The sequence below is a fragment of the Trichoplusia ni genome, chromosome 2, assembly GCF_003590095.1.
Source record: "Trichoplusia ni isolate ovarian cell line Hi5 chromosome 2, tn1, whole genome shotgun sequence".
In the NCBI taxonomy this organism is placed as follows: Eukaryota; Metazoa; Arthropoda; class Insecta; order Lepidoptera; family Noctuidae; genus Trichoplusia; species Trichoplusia ni.
In genome coordinates, this window is record NC_039479.1 from 14,689,036 (window position 1) to 14,707,651 (window position 18,616).

The window sequence follows — 18,616 nt, forward strand, 5'->3', positions numbered from 1 at the left end:
TATTTTGATGTATATTTATTACATAGATAATAAACTTTGTACACAAAACTTTTAATAATAAAAATGTAATTTAGCACCGAGGTTCGCTTAGAGAAGTCAATAAAACAATTAATAACCAACAATTTTTATTAATACATTTACATAGGTAATATCATTAATATGTCACAATGAATCTTGTTAACTAACACTTAGGGTCTACAATCGATGCACCTCATACAACACAGTGTTCAAATTTTAGTTCTTTACGCCGCTACAACCTCTCTTCAAGTGTTTGGACTTCTTACCCTGAAACAATAATAATTAAATGAATACAGTTATTTTGTTTGCAGGTAATGGTTCTAGGGTTCGGTACTAAAGGGGAAACACGGAATACTGTTACGGAAGCACGGCTGTCTGTCGGTTATCGGGTATCTCATAAACCGTGATAGCTTCAAGTTATATTTTTCTTAGTTCATGTATTCCTAATGCAACAAATACTCAAAATAAGATTTGTGTGGCGTCCAGTCTTGTATGCCAATTTGGTGATTGTCATATTTGTACAAAACTTTTTAAGTATACTGTGTGCGCTTACATAAATGTTTTGTAAGCAAACTAATTTTAAAACAAAATTACAAAATTTTAAGTTTTGTTTGACTTGTAATTCAAAAAAACAACTTATGTATTGTTTATAAACTAATGAGTAATTTAATATTTACTGCTTTCCCGCAATCATTGCTGTTGTCGTCTTCCGATGAAGATGATGATGATGATGACGACGAAGAAGAATCTTTATTCTTACTCTGAAACAAAAATGTTTGCTACAAAATCAATTCTAATAGAGAACCATTATAATACCTAATTCAGAAGCATCGCTATTAAATCACATTAAAAACATAAATCGATAAAAGTTTGTGTCGCAGTAAAACAAGACGAATTTAATACCTGTTAAAGTGTAAATAAAACGCGGTGAAAGTTAGGGAACAGTTTCATCATTATTGCTCATTAGAGCCGCAATTGAACCTCGCTCCAAGAAACTTATAACTGTAGCATTCTGCTAACAAATTGAAGTAGGTAGCTAATGTAGGTATTTCGTTCCCAAAGCTTAAAAGGATTAACATTAATACGTGTAAAGGCAAGATTTTATTACGTTCTAGCTGTTTTAATCCTCGCTATTTTTACGCTGCGTTTTTTAACGGTTTTGCCTAATTATTCATACTGCAAATTCTGATTTCCCCTAGGATGTAGCTTAGTATGTTGGCTTATACCACGGACTGAATACTTACGAAACTATGTCACCGCGCTATTTTCTTTTTGCCCGTAATGAGGAATATTGTCATGATTTTTACATTGTTGACTGTATACCCCATATTGAAAAAAAAACTTCGCCCGCTTTAAAGAATGTAATTTTTGTGTCACACAAATTCTTGTCCTACGCGGGGTTGACCGGAATGCATTACTTGCTAAACACAAAATGTAACCTGGACCTTTTTATACTATAAAAAATAATCGTATCAAATGCAATGTGTTCGAAACTGGTATTATTTCCATTAACATCTTACTTAATAATTCTAAAGATATGTCTGTACAACGCAACACGTCACAAATAGACAAGAAAATCATAAAGATGAAACCAAATTAAGGATATAGCTATGAGAATCAATAATTTACGTAGTTCATTTGTTTTCCCTATGCAATAAAACAGATATTACTTGCATAATAACAACATAAACATGTTATAACAACGTAGGTAATAATTGTGTTTACCATTTGACGTCACCTTGTGGTCAAACGTCATTGGGTCGTTAGACGCATAGTTCATTCATTGACATCGTAAAAAATACCCGTCATTATTTGACCTACTTCATTGAAATATATAAGAGTAATATAATTTACTTGGTTAATAAACTTCTGTTTATTTTGCTAAAGAAGCATATTTTTTGTCAGTACCCTCACTATGAGAGTAAGTTGCGTTTGATTTTTCTGGGTTAAAGTATCAAGCACTGTTCAATTTGGAAATCCTTCAACTAATACTAATCGGGTAAAATAGAATTAACCTTTTTGTGACTTTCACAGTCACTTTGAGCGAAATCATCTTTTTCAGGTTATGTAGCCAAAAATTCTTTTGAATTCATCATATCTGTCCGTCAGTCGGTACAACCACTTTTTTCCAAAACTATGCTATCGAAAATCAATAAAACTTATAACCGAAATCCCATTGTTTTCACCCATTCCCATTATTGTGGCTTATCTATAGATAGGTCTTCAAAAATTAGATTGAGGTTTCAAGAAGCACTTAGAATGTGGTAAAAGGTTCCTCGTATCTTTATAAAGGAGAGAATGAAAAACCACCATCCACCGAAAATTAGTTTTTTAAATTACAAAAATTACTTTATAAACCGTAACTACTTGCTTGCATCGTCGAATCTAATAAATAACTTATATGTAACTTACGTTGCCACATGTGTTGCTGTCTTCTTCTGATGATGATGATGATGATGATGAGGATGATGATGATGAACTGGAGTCACTGTCCTTACAACCTTTTTTTCTTTGCTAAAAATAAAAATACAAAATTGTTTTCAAATTACTTAGATTGGCCTTGTTGTCTAGTGGTACACCCAGGGTAATTGTAAGTTTATGTGAGCAAGACCGTGCCTGGATGTAATTTACATGCAATATGTACCTTTGTGTTTAGAAATATATTACTATGTCTAACAGTTATCTAATACTCATATTCAAAAGTTTTACGTAATTTAAAAGAAGAAGAGATAGTTGAGGAATGTGTTATATGTATTATTGAAGAGGTAGCATGCAAGCTACACTCTCTGTGGTCTCGTAAAGATACTCAAGTGTGCAGGGTTCGATCCACCACCTTATAAAGTAACATTCACAGACTAATGTGGAAGGAAGGGCCTTGCTTCAACCACGTTAAAAGTCTAAGACTCAAAGCGATACCGCACCCATATGGCTAAGATATGATGCAGCACTGGCATATATAACTGATTTTAATTATGTGATTAACTTACACTACTACACTTGTTGCCGTCTTCCTCAGATGATGATGATGACGATGATGAGGAACTGGAGTCATCGCCTCGACAACCTTTTCTTCTTTTCTGTAAGAATGAACAGACTAAACATTAAACAATATTAAGTTTACTCCCTACTTAATATTTGCAAGTCACACTTAACGATACTAGATTTATAATTATCTACTATAAATAATATTGATTATGATAATAACATACACTGCTACACTTTTTGCCACTCTCCTCAGATGATGAAGATGACGATGACGACGAAGAGCTGGAGTCATCACCACATTTCTGTGAAAATGAGTTTTATGTTCCGTTAGCTTTGTCCGTGCTTATGTATAATCTTTGGCTCTCGATACCAAAATAAATGGAACGAATGGAAAACAAGCTTCTTCTTGAAGTCGATTAAAAATTGCTATTAAACTCACATTGCCACAACGGTTGTCGTCTTCTTCTGATGACGATGATGATGATGATGAAGAGGAGCTGGAGTCATCACAATTGTTCTTTTTCTATAAAAAATAAAGTTAACTGAAGTACGTCTATGTATGTATGTGTGTTTCTGTAAAAGCTCGAACTACGGTAAATCCTTAGATTTTCTAGTAAATCCCAAGTGTTGGCAAATGTTAAAGGTCCAAACCGTTACATGATCATCGATTATTGCAGACTTTTGCCACCATTCAGTTGGCAAATTTTAGTATTTAACTCAAACCGTCACTGGTTACATATAACGACAATTTTATTGCTTTTTAACATGTACCAAATTAAATACTTTGCATGCTCACTCATGTTGGTAAACCCTAAGCCTTACTAGTAAAATCTAAGAAGTATTGTTTTTATACTTTACATACTTGTCAAATAGAAAACTAAACCAAAGCCATTCCGGATAAACCATAGTTTAAATTAATAACTATAATAGTTTGTGCAACTATATTAAAATTTTAATTAAACTTTAGACGGAAATCGCATTCTGAACCTCAAGTTTACAACTCTTTACGCGTGACTGAACGACATTATAATCTAGAGAGTAAATAAACAAAACATATTTATCCTTAAACTTAATTCATTTTTAAGTTTCATCGACACGTAGGATTTAAAAAAACTAACTAAAAATTAACATTTACTTAATCAGGCATCTTATCTAAATTCAAATAAAACATGTTCGTATGTCTAACGGTATATGCAAAAAATAACAGAATTATCCCTAAATTTCCGCGTGAATCTATCTGACTATTTGATGGATTCTGTATTATATTAAAACTATAAATATTGCATAAACATGATACCAACTCAGATGGTTTGTGGGTTACAATAACACGGTCGCGTAATTTAATGATAGCATACACTAACAAATCCTTCACCCGCGATCTGCTCTGAATATAACTCCTAAACATAACTTTTGATAACCGATTATTCATTACTGTTTATCACAAACTGCTTATTATTGAATAAATTATGGCTTGTATAACTGGCTAAAAAATAGAATGATTGAAATTCGCTTTTAAAGCAGAGTTTCTTATTGAAGGCTCACATTAGAGAAATCTTTTAGAATTGTGAATATAAATATGGCTTTAACTAAAAAGACGAACAATCTTAAGTGAATACAGAAGTATTGTTTTATCAAACTTATATTATAAATGTGAAAGTATTTGAGTGTGTTTGTACGTATGCGTCTCTTCACGCCCAAAAGGCTGGACCGAGTTCGATGAAATTTGCTATGGAAGTAGCTATAACTTTGTTTCAACACATGGGGTAGTTTTATCTGACTTCGTCAAATGAGGTAAATTTTTGAATCTATATAATCTATATATATACTAATATATAAAGCTGAAGAGTTTGTTTGAACGCGCTAATCTCAGGAACTACTGGTTCAAATTGAAAAATTGTTTTTGTGTTGAATGACCATTCACCGAGGAAAGTTTTAGGCTATAAACCATCTCGCTGCGACTAATAGGAGCGAAGATACAATGGAAAATGTAGAAAAAACAGGGCAGGTATAAATCATAACTTATTTCTTCTAACCCCGCTTACGAAGTCGCGAGCAACAGCTAGTATATAACCGAATAATCGAACCTGAAAATCGAATAAATATGTATAACCGAAATCCTAGCGAGTTGCTAGCGTCAGAGAGAAAGTAAAAAGTAATTAGTCTAATGGTCTATTAAATGTGTAAAGTGAGTCGGAATTGCGAAAAATGAGTAAGCAAACTTAAAAAATCATTACTATTTATTACAAAGGGGCAAACACGTACGATCATTTGGCGAGTTGGCGTCATAGACGTAATATTAGGTGTATTTTCTGGTTTCTATTTTCATTCAAATAACTATAAATGATTTAAATACATCTTTTCGTCCAAACGAGAAATGAAGGAATAAAAATATCGTAATTCGTAACTTTTTGCCTTATCTTTTAAAATTATTTGCTGTTTTCCAAGCTCGCTTTTATTTCACACTATTTTACTTAATTAAACATACATTTCAGTATTTAAATGAACTTACATCGTTGTCGCACCGCGAACGTTCGAGATTGCTGAAAAATAACACAATAATTTTAATATTTACAAACATCAAGTTTACTTATTCATAATTAGTTATTTATAAAATACAAAAATAAGATTGTACGCATGTACAAAAATAAGATTAAAAATAATAAGCAATAGATTACTCGGAAATGTCAATCTTTTCAGGTTAAGGTCACCATAGTGATAATTAATATAACAAACGTATTTTCCTTAAGATAACATCATCTGTTAGTATAAAAAGAACAGGGCTCTTCTACTTCACTTAAAAAACCTTAAGCCTTGTAAAAATCCAAATACATTAGGAAACAAGCACATCACCCATTATTAGGTACAATTCCAATTTGGATCGAAAACTTCGAAACAACACATAAAGAAACCCAATTACAGTTCGGTCGAAGTGGGAATTAGATCCAGACCTGTAGGATAGTGGGATAGCGCCTGTGTTAGACCCAGACGGTCGTACGGTCGGTCGGTAAACTCGGTCCTAAATACCGACCGTTAATAATGCGTGAAACACTTACCATGATCTGGCTTCGGTAATGGACAGTATGGCGAGCGAGACCAGAAGTGTAGACGCTAGGAGTAATAAGGTTTTATTCATCTTGATGCTTGAAGGTCTGCAAACATACGAATGTTGTTTAAAAAAATGATCAGTTTGATTTATTCCCTTCTTTACAGTTTGCGTCAATTAAATATTTAAGGGCTAACGTTATCCTTATCTTATTAATACAAAACTAAACACCGTTTTTTTTAAGACTGAACGTTTTCTCTTCTCACAATCTATTAAGGTATTATTGTTATTTAAACGAGGTAAGTACAAAAATAATAGACTTTTTATTTTACTCTAAAATATCATTTAAAACATCAGATCTGAAAGGATTCCTTACAAAATATGTTGGACAAATGGGTAAAAGTGAAACAGCGTAATGTTTTAATTATTGTCAAAACTGGGTATCGAAGAACGAAAGTTCGAGTCGAGGTAATGGACATAGAACCAAGTAGCTAAATGGTCCACAATAAAACTAGCATTCAATTCAGAAACCAACATTTCGTAGTCTGCAATTAACTGTTTTATGATTAATTTCTGATTATTTCAGATCACCAAACAAGGATCAAGTTTAAAAGTTTAATTAACATGATAAATGTACAAGGAATTAGAATACGAAATAAATTATCATCGTTGCATTCCTAAAATTTTTGAGAACAAATTTCAACATAGCAACATAGCTTTATCCTCATAAAGCTAGTTCGATAGCCTTTAAAGATTTCTATTGGAAGAGTTTTCAAAACAAAATGATTCGGTTCCTACTTAAAAAAATGTTGTTATTCAAGATACATAAATGTATTAATAACACATCGATACTTACTTTTTACTTCCTTAACTTGGATACGAACACTAGATTTAAGATTTGCACAAAACTTCACTTTGATTCCGAAACCTTTAGTTGTCGTATCTAGCTGATTGAACAGACTGAACTTTTGTATTTATCACTCGATATATTTTAAAATCAGGTCAAATTTACTTAACTTTAGGGCTAAGAACTAAGGTCAGTTCGATAACGCTGATCTTTGCTAAGTTACGCGCAATCAACAACTGTTTCAGGGGACAAAATATTATAATATTTATACTTAATTATATAAGACGTAGTAATATCTTAGTGATTTAAAGTCTTGCGTTATCGAATGATAGGTTATATTCGTAAATAATAATGTTTTTTTCCTTAATCATTCTTAATGTAAGGTCAAAATAAACAGAATCAAAATTGTGATAATGTTTTATTTTGTTCATCACAGAGTAATGTTTAAAACGAGTATTTTGTTACTGTATATATTAAAAGGATACAAAAAATGAATAGAAAAATAATGCAAAAATATATTTTATCAATTAACGAAATGGCCAATTTAACATAGCTTGCATACATACCCTTTGTTTGGAGATCAGAGAGATCAAAAATGCCGAAACATGAATGTTTATTATTTCATATCTTTGTACTTATTCTATGACAATGTATTGTGTCCGCTCAATTCACTCAGCTTTATCAGGATTATTCGATAAACATTCCACAGTCAGCGAGAAAACAAGCTTCTTACACAAATAGGGGATTTTAATATCCTTAAGTAGTGATGATACTGGCCTCTCGTAGAAAAGACTTGCAAAGTAATCCGCGGCGGGCGCAGATATCGTGAATCTGCTTGAGTCATCGCATCCTTTTCAGATAAATAGGGTCCGAGAGACGTCTGAAAGCAAGCTTTTATTTTTTATCCATAATTCAATTGGGGAATAGAATTTTACGTGTTATGTTGATGTCTTCCTAATGTTGTTTATAAGATAAGTGATGTGGCGGTTAAGAGATTTGAGTCATCGGTTTAAAGAAAAATGGTACAATAAGAGGATTACCGAAAACTGTAATAAAACGATAGTTTTGTTTACTAGCAACCTAATAGAGTAAAACATTAAATTATTGTTATTGAATAAAATCAGTTGCGGGTTTTACTCAATAGCCCTTGAAATATCAGCTTCGATACGGTTCTGTAAAAAATTGCATAAATAAAGGGAGATGGTGTGATATTTCCACCAGGATAAATCATTTCAACCCCTTCCAACGATTCAGATACGGAAACAGTCATTTGGAAAATTCAGCAAAACAGGAAGCTCATTCGTCACATTAGCCGCGGCTTTCACAAAGAAGAATGCCACGGTTTGTTCTTTTTGCCGCCGCTCCATGGAAACCAATATAAACGTAACCAACAAACTTCATAAATCGTTCTCATATACGTAAAGTTTTATTGAATTTATTCATACCTTACCGAATGCTAAACGTTACGTACTTCCAAGTAAAATTATGAACCGGTTTAAAACTTCTCGATGAAGTGGAGTTCGAAAATAGCATTATAAATTCACCGGTTTACAATCACAGCGCTACTTGGCAAAGGCAAAAAACCTTGGCGGGAAACTCGTTCTAACTTTTCCTATTTTTCTGCGTTAATTTCACCTGAACCCATTACACTTTGCAACAATTCTTAGTGAGAACGTTTCTATTAGGCTGTTCAAATTGCATTTTAAATGACTTCGGAAGACTTTGGAAATGACATCTTGGATCACTTTCATACCTGATAATGTCATCTCGGTTGGAAAGAAAACGAAACTTTTTATCCAATTCTGTTATAGTCGAAAGAAAAGTTTGGGTTCCAAAAAAATCGACTTCTTTAACTACCAATCTCAATAAGATGTTAAATAAAAAAATCATGTGAAAAAGCCTTGTCTGTAATGCCACCCATCTTAAAACTTTTAGAAAACAAAAAAAGCATTGGTAAAATAAAAATAAAAGCTAATAAAACGGAATCAACTCAAAGCGCGGGTTCAACTTTATTAGCGAACCGAAGTCAATACCAAGATAAGAAAGAGGTGCAGGTCGCAAAGTATTTATAATGCAAATTCAAGGGTAGGACTTAACGACAGGTAATCATACCGTACCCATAAGGATGAGACGTGGAAAGTACCTAAAGCGTAAAAGTAGTATCCAAGTTGAGCAATGAAATGTTAAGGATGAATAAGTTAATTGGCCCCCGGGGCGTATCGGCGGGCCCTCCTGTGGCACAGAGGAATGCATTTAAATTGGATTTTAAGAGTAGAAATCACCGGCGTTCTCTCCGCCTCTCCCAGCCTTGTTAGAGCCAATCTCAAAGTTTACGTAAACGAATAAACCTCCACCGTGAAACCGAATTTATCGGTATCCATTCAAACTATATTTATCTATAATCGTTTCCCCATTTAAACGAATTGCTAAACGTTGCGGTTTTCGAGAGGCTATTAAATAATACAGCAGAATAATTTTGAATTTGCATCCAATAAGTTTCCACTAACGAATGGAAAGTTTATATACCTAAGTGGGTTCATTTAAAATCTGGGAGGTTTATTTTGTTGGGCTTCTGTTAGTTCAGAGTTAATTATATTATCCGTAGTCCATTCTATATTATTTTGTCCTGTGTGACGAAGTTCCAGGTAACTTACAGGATAACGTTAGCCAACACAAAACTGTTTTTGAAATACTATCCAAGTCTGTTTAATTAAAACGCTTAATTGGGAGTCATTCCTAAAATTTAAACTATGTTCGTTGATACCAAGAATACAGATTTCGTTTGCTAAATGATTAAACTTCTTAGTTAACACTGCTTTACGAACAACATTTAAATGAGTTAATAAACGTGGAGTTAGCAAAAAACCTTCAACGAAGTTGGATAAAAACCGTAATTCAAAAGCCATTTATACACGAGCGATAATTGTATAATTTTGCCAACATTTAATTACTTCTGCAGCAAATATTGAAATAGTTAAGCGTTGAGAAAATTAAACGAGCTCTCGTCACACAGCGTTTTGTGTGGAGGACTGTGCGAGCTTGTATTTACTCTTAATCAGGACAAATCAGGTTAAGTGGCTTAATATATTGTAGATACAACCTTAAAATACGTTTTATACTTTTACCCTTGCTTTTTAAAATACTAACATTTGCATTCCTTAGAAATGACAATACCTTGTATCGAAAGAAACATTACGTTGCACAAATTATCTTAACTCATTGCATTTAGGTCGTGATCAAAACCCTATAAAATAAAAATAAATATTCTTATTTATGTTTAACATATACATTTAAAGACGTTTTGTTAACTATTGTCGTTTGTATGTATATACAAATACGGGTACACGTCTTGAAGGAGCTTTAAGTCGAATTAATGAACGTATCCCCATTCTACATAATTAACATTTGCGAGACATTATTCAAGTGACCTCGCCGTCTATAAATCTCGGCAAGGTTCTATCTCTCAGTTAGAGAAATAGTATTTTTAAGTATTTTGTGTTGTTTTACAAACCTTTATTATGCAATAAGTATGTTTCTTTCTCTGGTGAATTTGTATGATTTTTTTTTACAAATTAATAGTTTTTGTTCTATTTCCGTTTAAAAGGTGATCAAGTGCGAGTTGGTCTCGCAAAACGAAGTTTATTGATTAGCAGATAAAACAGTATTAAATATAGAACCTATGCCTACTATACTATTCATATTTTCCGTTATAAGAGTACATGTTAAATAATGGTAACGAGGAGTGTATTAGGTTACGGATCAATGCGATGCTTTTGGAAAGTGGCTAAAACTAAACAGGATTTCAATAACTTAATGATAACTAACGAACGTTATCGTATTCTGCGCGAAACATAAAGTACCTCAAATAGACATTTTGAATGATTGCGGATCCATCAGCAAAGCCGCCTGGGATATTGCGTCAGTTAAGAAAAAAACATGTAGTAATAATATCTGTTCATTTATTTAATGCTTATAAGTTAATTACACGATCACATCGCTGGCCATCTCTCAGTCGCGGGCACATTACGTTAACGACCGACATCGGCCTTACGTTAGCTGTACCTATTACACATTTGCCCGATTCGCACCTCACCCGCCTATTATGTTTAATTAGCAATTATTTTTCGGAGATAATATCGTTGGACAGGTAATCTGTTCGATGTTTTGCCGGATGTTTTTGATTGGTCCCATTTGGGTTATCGATTTCTGGACCTTGACTACTTTCATATACATATAAACATATAGGTATACATGCAATAAATGATCAAGCTTATTCTATACAAGAATTCAATTTTCGTTCATAACTTCGTCATTTTGAGTCAGAAGAAAAGGGTCATACAATTTAAGAAGAAAATATCTTACATGGAGGAATACTTGTTCCGTTTCAACAGTTTTTGTTAGTAACGTACTGTCAATAATTCAATACAACTATTGATCACGGATCGACGTATCCAGTCGACATCTGTTTAGCTTATTATGGAGACGGCTGAGGAGCGGTCTCAGGAGAAATTCAATGGTATTGTTGAATTTTCGCAAATGGCCTGCGCCATCCACGGCGCACGCCACACTGTGACAGCCAAGGGATCTGGGACACTATTACTTGTCTCATGAATACTTGCTGCGCTAGATATGTACTCCGGCTGGTTCCTCGTCTAAATGTACATATTTTTGATGTGTGAGCTTTTGGAGGTGTTTGAAGTTGTATGCTTCAAAGGGTGAATTTTATCTCATGGTATTGACTTATTGTGGAGATTAACTCATTGCAAAAGTGTATATCAACCATTTCAAAAAACAGAAGTTAAATAAAACTATGCTAAAATTATGTTGAGTAAATCCAAATCTCACTAACAATCCTCGTTACACATAAATAACTTGTAACCCATTATTCTGCATCAATCTCAAAGCATAATAAGAGATTCTACCCCACACATGTGTCTGACCTTTCATGATACGATATTCCGATTTGTGTTCAACCCCCTGAATTTTTGTTACTCATCCACTAACCTGACCGGGGCCTGTCCACTTAACTTGAATAATGATGTGCGAGGAAAAAGGATCGGTGAGTCGAACCGGGAAAATGCGAACCTTGGTACAATCCGGGCGCACCGCGCGCCGTCCGCCCGCCGCCGGCCGCTACCGAAAGGACCGCCGATTGAAAAACTACTTAATGCACAACTTTCCTTTTAATCTTTGATAGTGTTTTTATGTAAACTGCTTTCAATATTCCTTCCAACCCTGTTTATTTACATGGCGTGTTTCGCCTGCACACCTAATTAAAAATGAAATCTCGTATGACATAAAATCTGGATGAGGCCTAATAATAAAATGTAAGCAGAAGGCGGTGATGTAGTTGCGGTGCGTAACCCCGTGGAAAGAAAACGGCTTTCTTTACGAGCTATTCCGCTGAGCCAATATTTCTCCGCGACAGTGCTCGGCATCATAAAATAAAACGAAAAATTCCAGCGCAGTGCCTCGGGCAGCCATGAAATCATAAGAGGCGAGATTTTATGCCCTATCGGCGGGCAACATACTTTGTCAGGTGATTAATATCATAAATAATACATGTGTTTCTATTGTTCCCGTTATTTTTCTACTTTTATCACTTGTTGGTCATTCATGGACGACATTTCATGCCACACACATTATTTGACAAGGAAAATCTTCCAATATCACAACGGTATGTTTGGAAAAGGAAATAATTAGGGTAAAGTAGAGTAGAGTTGATGTGTGTAAGTAATACAGCCTCCTGTTGTTCTTTCGACTAAGCAAATGGGCGTGTGGAGTGCACTTATTATGTTGTGCGCTCGAGTCTCGTACGACAACCGCTTGACAAAATACTCTGCCAATTGTGTCGGAGTACCGCCCTCAATTGTTCCACATGAAAAATGGCCTATTCGGATTGTTCCCGAACAAATGCGTGCCGTGCGGGTCATTACGCTTTGTTTTAGGTATAAGTACGACAAAAAATTCACGGTGAAAAGCTGAAATTTTCGCTTCCGCCCTCTTCAGTTGCGAGCGAGCAGTGTTTAAACTAAGGCCAATTGTTTTGTCTTGAAAAATTATTTCCACACCACAGGGCAAACATACACTCGCTTTTATTTAAAGAGGAATGGAAGTTTCATAAACACATGTCCATTAGGATTGTAGTTGAAGTTTTTATTACGAGAAGACGTTTGTGAAATTGGAAAAATAATATTTAAAGATGAAAGTCGGCGATGGGAATCATAACAGAGATTTTACTGCCCGACGAGCGATCGGAACGAGAATGCCAAAGATTGTTTCAGAGCAGGGGCAGGATTGAGGCGATAATAACAATGTCGTCACTTCCTCAATCTAACTTCTTCAATATTTCCTGTCGAACCGATTCGCTATAAATTTTTATCCGTCTGGAATATTTCGTCGCCCTTTGACTTTCGTTTAAGTTTGAAAATGTAATTTTGTTTGGTTATAAAATTTTGAAAATCGTCTTATCACATAGTGAATAATGTCTATGCTAGTGAAGGTTGTTTTACAACTAGTAAACAATTGATTATTTACTTTGGATATAACTCCATTTTAGTACATACAGTAGCAGTACAGTGGATAAGTTAAATATGTAAAAAAATTATAACATGGAAAGCAATTTCATTTAAAAATATTAAAGTGTCTTTATTCCTTATTAATGTGAAAATTTAGGTTGTTAAATATAATGTGAATTTGTTCAAATTCTTTGTTTTCACTTTGTAGTTATTTTTATTAATATATTTATAAAAATATATAGAATATAGTAAACATAGAGCACTACTTTTATTTATGAACGTTTTGAAACGAAGAAAGTTGAAAATAATATTCATTTATTTAATAATTTCTAAAACCAAATAATACTCAAGTTACGATAGTAATTGTGATTAATTAAACACTTTTAATTAGGCCCTATCAAATACAACAGTCGTGACATACTTACAACGCAATTAAGTTTATGAATCTAATCGTATTTGTAAATATTATGTCAAATTAAATTAACGTATATATACATAATACTTAACTGGAAGCAAAAATCTATATATCTATATGTTACCCCAAAACAAAGTACGGTGATTTTAAAAACCTTGACAAGCTAAAATGTATGAAATAGTTACTATATTAGATTTCCAAAATAATTTATAAGTAAGAACTTTTGAAGCTAGAAAACCTGATAAAGGTCCAAACGTTTCTAAAGTTTAACGTGAACTCTGGGAACTTAATCGAATACTCACTTAACTTTATCTCAAACTTGAACACCCCACTCGTAACCAGTGCAATAATATCATCAAATGAAACACTTTTTTTATATTTAATTTAATTCCAAAATGAGATCGCTCAAATGTGCATCGGACCCGCGAAACAGAGGGCGTAAAAAAAAAGCAAATTGCAAAATAAACATGCCATCCATCATATATTTTATGTCCTTAGCATCGTTGCTAACGTCGATTTTTTTTAAGAAAAAGAAATCTTTGTCTTCTTGGTAGTGTATACTATTTAGCTTTCATGAGACATGACCCAGTGACAACCAGACGAACAGCCAGCAGAGCTTTAATAATGTTATCGCGGTTTTCGTTTCCGATACGGAACCCTAAGAACATAATAAACGAGAACATAATTCCAGCGACGAGTCCGAAGATATCGAACCGATAAGCGCAGTTCTTCTCAACTTACTTAACACCTGTAAGGATTACAAACATGTTAATTAACAGAACATCGGATACAAGTGAAACAAGTTTAAATTTATCGCTTCAGACTTATCGGCGGAATGAATGGTCATTAATTAATTAATGTGAACCCTTTGCGATGTGTCCCTGTGGAGCCATTACTTAATTAGCATCAGGCTGGTCTCGTGCTTCAGGACTAGATAAGATAAATTACTGTTAACCTTTATACCTGTTTCGGAAGGGTATGGTAGGCTATCCGCTTTGTTTTACTCGTTTTTTTTCACTGACGGAGATTAATTTTGGTCAAAATTTGACGCCTGAAGACTTAGCCATTACTTTAACACGCATTTAAAGTAGAAAATTGTTTGTACGAATCGTACCTGTAGCACATCACGCACGGATATTGGTGTGAAGACCACTCTGCTGAGCACGATGCTTGAGACTCCAATTATGTCTGTAACTAGTCGATTCCGATTAAAACTGCGAGTGAACTGTCATCATAATAAACTTATATGACTTCTCCTAAACTTACGAAAGACCGTTCGAATTTTTAGGAAGAGTGGAGAAAAAATAGCAGACCATTGAACAATTACTACTGTGAACAAAAACTTACCTCTTTCGTAGCTTACCCCAAATTTTCACCAAGAACCAAGAATAACAGTAATACTACAAGCTACAAACTTTTTAAATAATAAATAGGTTCACAGTAAGTCCAAGAAAACTTTTTAGTATTGTATCTAAGGATAAAAGACATTAAGACGTAGAGCGGACACTATCATAACGGTTTATGCGAAGCTCTACATGCTTACGTGCTCATCGAGTATTTATTTTTAAACTTCAGGGGACCGTAACTGGTAACGTATGACCTTGCTTTATACTGCTATTTCCCTCACAGGAAAGAACGGCGCAGGCATTATTCAAAGCCAGACTTTACTAATGCATTTTATGGTCGTGGGTAATATTTACGAGGCCCAGGTGAACGCAAAAAACGTAGGTAAGCACCTCATCGGGGCCGATTTTATTAGTTTAACAGAATATTACCACAGAACTCATCCCCAGCTTAAAATTAAACTTAAACCTATGAATAAACAAAAATAAATAAATTTGAATTTAAGACCCGGACTAACGCAAAAAGAGGAAAGCCAAGTAGTTATATATCGTTATCACCGCATCCTAATTGCTTGTTATCTTTCTTTTAGCACCCAGGACTTAAGAAGCCATTCTATAATCCCAGTATTAAGAGTTATACGTGGCGTGGGATTTGAAACGTGTTTTTCCCTATTTTCTGAGGCCAAGTCGCGTCCCGCTTTCCCTAGGGATTTCATTCCGAAAAACCTCCATAAATATTTCTTACAGTATTTGTATCTTCCTTGGAGTATCGTTAGCACAATGTTCCCTTTTTTTCCTTGGAATACAGTAAGCATCTGCTCCCACAAACTAGATTGTCTACACACCACCTACACACGGTGCGGGGCGAACTCGGTCGAGTAATAAACTGAAACTATTATTAGCACCACCGACGAAAACACCAACATTTTGTATCAATTAGTCCGCTGTCAGGGAAAAATATAAAACAATTTATATCTATAACAAAAGAAGTCATTTGTTTTGGTTACCACCTACTCTAATAAACAGTGTAGGCACAGAGACAAACGATTCGTAAATATAAAAATACATACAAAAGAAACTGATAAGGGAATGTTATTATTTTGTTTGCATGGCCAAGATAATAAGTAACTTGGAATTTTAAATACAGATTACTTAGAAAACGAGTACCGGAGCACTTATGATACGTCGCAAGGACTTAACCTGACAAACAAAAACACTTTAATACATTTGCTCCAACATCATTACAGTTTATCGGTACTTGGGCGCGAACCCGAAATAAATAGCCGCTATCAAACAGCGATTACACAAACTGTTCACAAGCTCATAAAAAGACAAACATTACGAAATCTCTGATGTCAAAGAAAAATAAATCGGTAATAAAGTTTAACAGCTCAACAATAACCTTATAATGGTTGTAACTTAACCAATATTTTATAATATTGACCCTTAAATTTATGCGTAAAGTAAAACTGTTTTAATATTTTGTGATGCCGTGACTCCTTGTTGTTATTTTTCAGATCTCAACATGATATATATTGCCTATGTGTGCCGTGCAATTTGACTTTGAATACACTATCTAACCCTCCCGTGGGTATCGTAAAAGAAAACTTAGAAAATGTATCAAAAGACCAACTAGGTACAGTATTCTTTTATTAATAACGTACAGTTGCGGAGAACAAAATACTCCGTATGTAGTTTGGGTTTTTTGGCTATCGACATGAAGAAAACTCAGCATCATTTTCTTTTGTACATAATTATTTCTTTCTACATCTAGAAACTACAGTTTTTTAGTAATCTATTTAAAATACAAGTGAGGATGTCAAATGAACTCTGCGGACCACTGCATCATCGCAATCTGTGAAGACAGCCATCTTTTCTCTAATCAATGCAGTAAGTAGGTAATACTACGACCCTCTACTCATAGCCCAATGATCAGCCTAGTACGTTCTAATAAGCAAACAGAACGTCTGTATAATTCAACGTAATTCTCCCTTTAATCAGTAATGCGAAATTGTAACAAGGTTAGGTTTGAGTTAAATCAGAGGCGGTTCTTGTACAATCGATGTTAATCACATTAGGCGGCCATTGTCATATTATTATGGACCTCTCTGGGGTGAATGTTTGGACTCCGCAGGTTTTTGTTGCAATTGAGCTTAGACCTCAAAAAAATGTTTAAAACTCGTCAGCGTTAGATACTTAAATAAACGTTTATGTTTGTTTTACGTGTCACATATCTGAGTGACGTCATTTATCTACTTTCACAATAGGTTTTGTTCCGAAGTGGTAATATAAATTTTATTGCATATATTTTGAAGGTATCGAAACTCAAGCTTAATTGCAATTCACGCCATTCCCGTTTATGTGCTTGGCAAAAACATCTGGCCCCTTGATTGCTTACGTTTTTATGTGCACTTAGGAACTCAAACACCACTCCCGGGGAAAATGTATCCAGGTACCTAAATAATGCAATCACAAAGCTCACATTTATTGCCATATCGTAACTTATATTTAAATTGCGAGTTAAACCTTTTTGAATGAAATGATGACGTAAACAGGAAACGTGACAATTTTTAAGCTTCAATCTCATGATCTCGATTGTTCAGAGGTTCGGTCACCGAGTTCCAGATTGCGATCTTGGTAGACTCCGCGCCGCCTTACCTAACTCCATTAGCAAATTACCTGTATTTCGGATTACATTAATGTCCCAGCCCAATAGCTTTTCATCATGTTTGCGGCGGTAATTTTGAGACCTGATGTATGTTTTCAAAATAATTTAATTAGGATAAAATCCTTGCTGAAAAGTGGCAACTGCTACCTCTTTTTATTTCCGAGCTCATTTATACTTTTGTCTATAACGTATATGTTAAAAGTTAGTATTTCTGATAATGCTCTCGTGAAAGCGAAACCGTGTTATTCGATCCTTTGGGGATTTTAAGTAACCACATCGTAAGGGTCAACTGAAAGGTTTGACCATACTACAAGCATTTGGATTTGGAACAATGGTTGTAGACAGAGACCCCACTCGCAAAGGGGAAAACGCCACGGTGAATGAAATGGAGAAAGCTTAATTGATATATTATTATGTTCCCTTCGTATATCCTTTTATTTTTTCTCATATGGGAAGTCAGAGAAAAGGCGACGCAGTGGAAATAAATCCAAAATATCCGGTCTCTGACATTGAGATAACTCTTTGCATTTCAGTTTCAGCAGACAAACAGTATGACATATAAATTTTTGGAGTGAGGACAAAAAGTTAGTGAGACTATAAATTCATTTTTACGACATCCACTAAATAAGTTAGCTGTACAATATGCCGTTAGTTATAAACAGAATGCAGACAGATGGTCACTCGCTGCGCCTATGTGTATGTGGCGACTGTTTTACCACAAAAAAATGGTTTCACTCTTTTCAGTTATGATGTCAACATGTATATGGGATAGAACACGC

General features: G+C 34.3%; 1 protein-coding gene across 1 annotated transcript; it reads right to left on the reverse strand.

Annotated features, from left to right (window-relative positions):
• Positions 1–112: 112 nt before the first annotated feature.
• Positions 113–7,415, reverse strand: LOC113508344 (suppressor protein SRP40-like). The gene is made up of 9 exons (XM_026891321.1): positions 6,903–7,415; positions 6,057–6,152; positions 5,513–5,543; positions 3,443–3,526; positions 3,228–3,305; positions 3,006–3,095; positions 2,431–2,532; positions 696–779; positions 113–285 (listed from the first exon to the last, which is right to left on the reverse strand). Exons 2-9 carry the CDS (start codon positions 6,134–6,136, stop codon positions 235–237), a joined length of 600 nt encoding a protein of 199 aa, XP_026747122.1. The 5' UTR covers positions 6,137–6,152; positions 6,903–7,415; the 3' UTR covers positions 113–234.
• Positions 7,416–18,616: the final 11,201 nt, after the last annotated feature.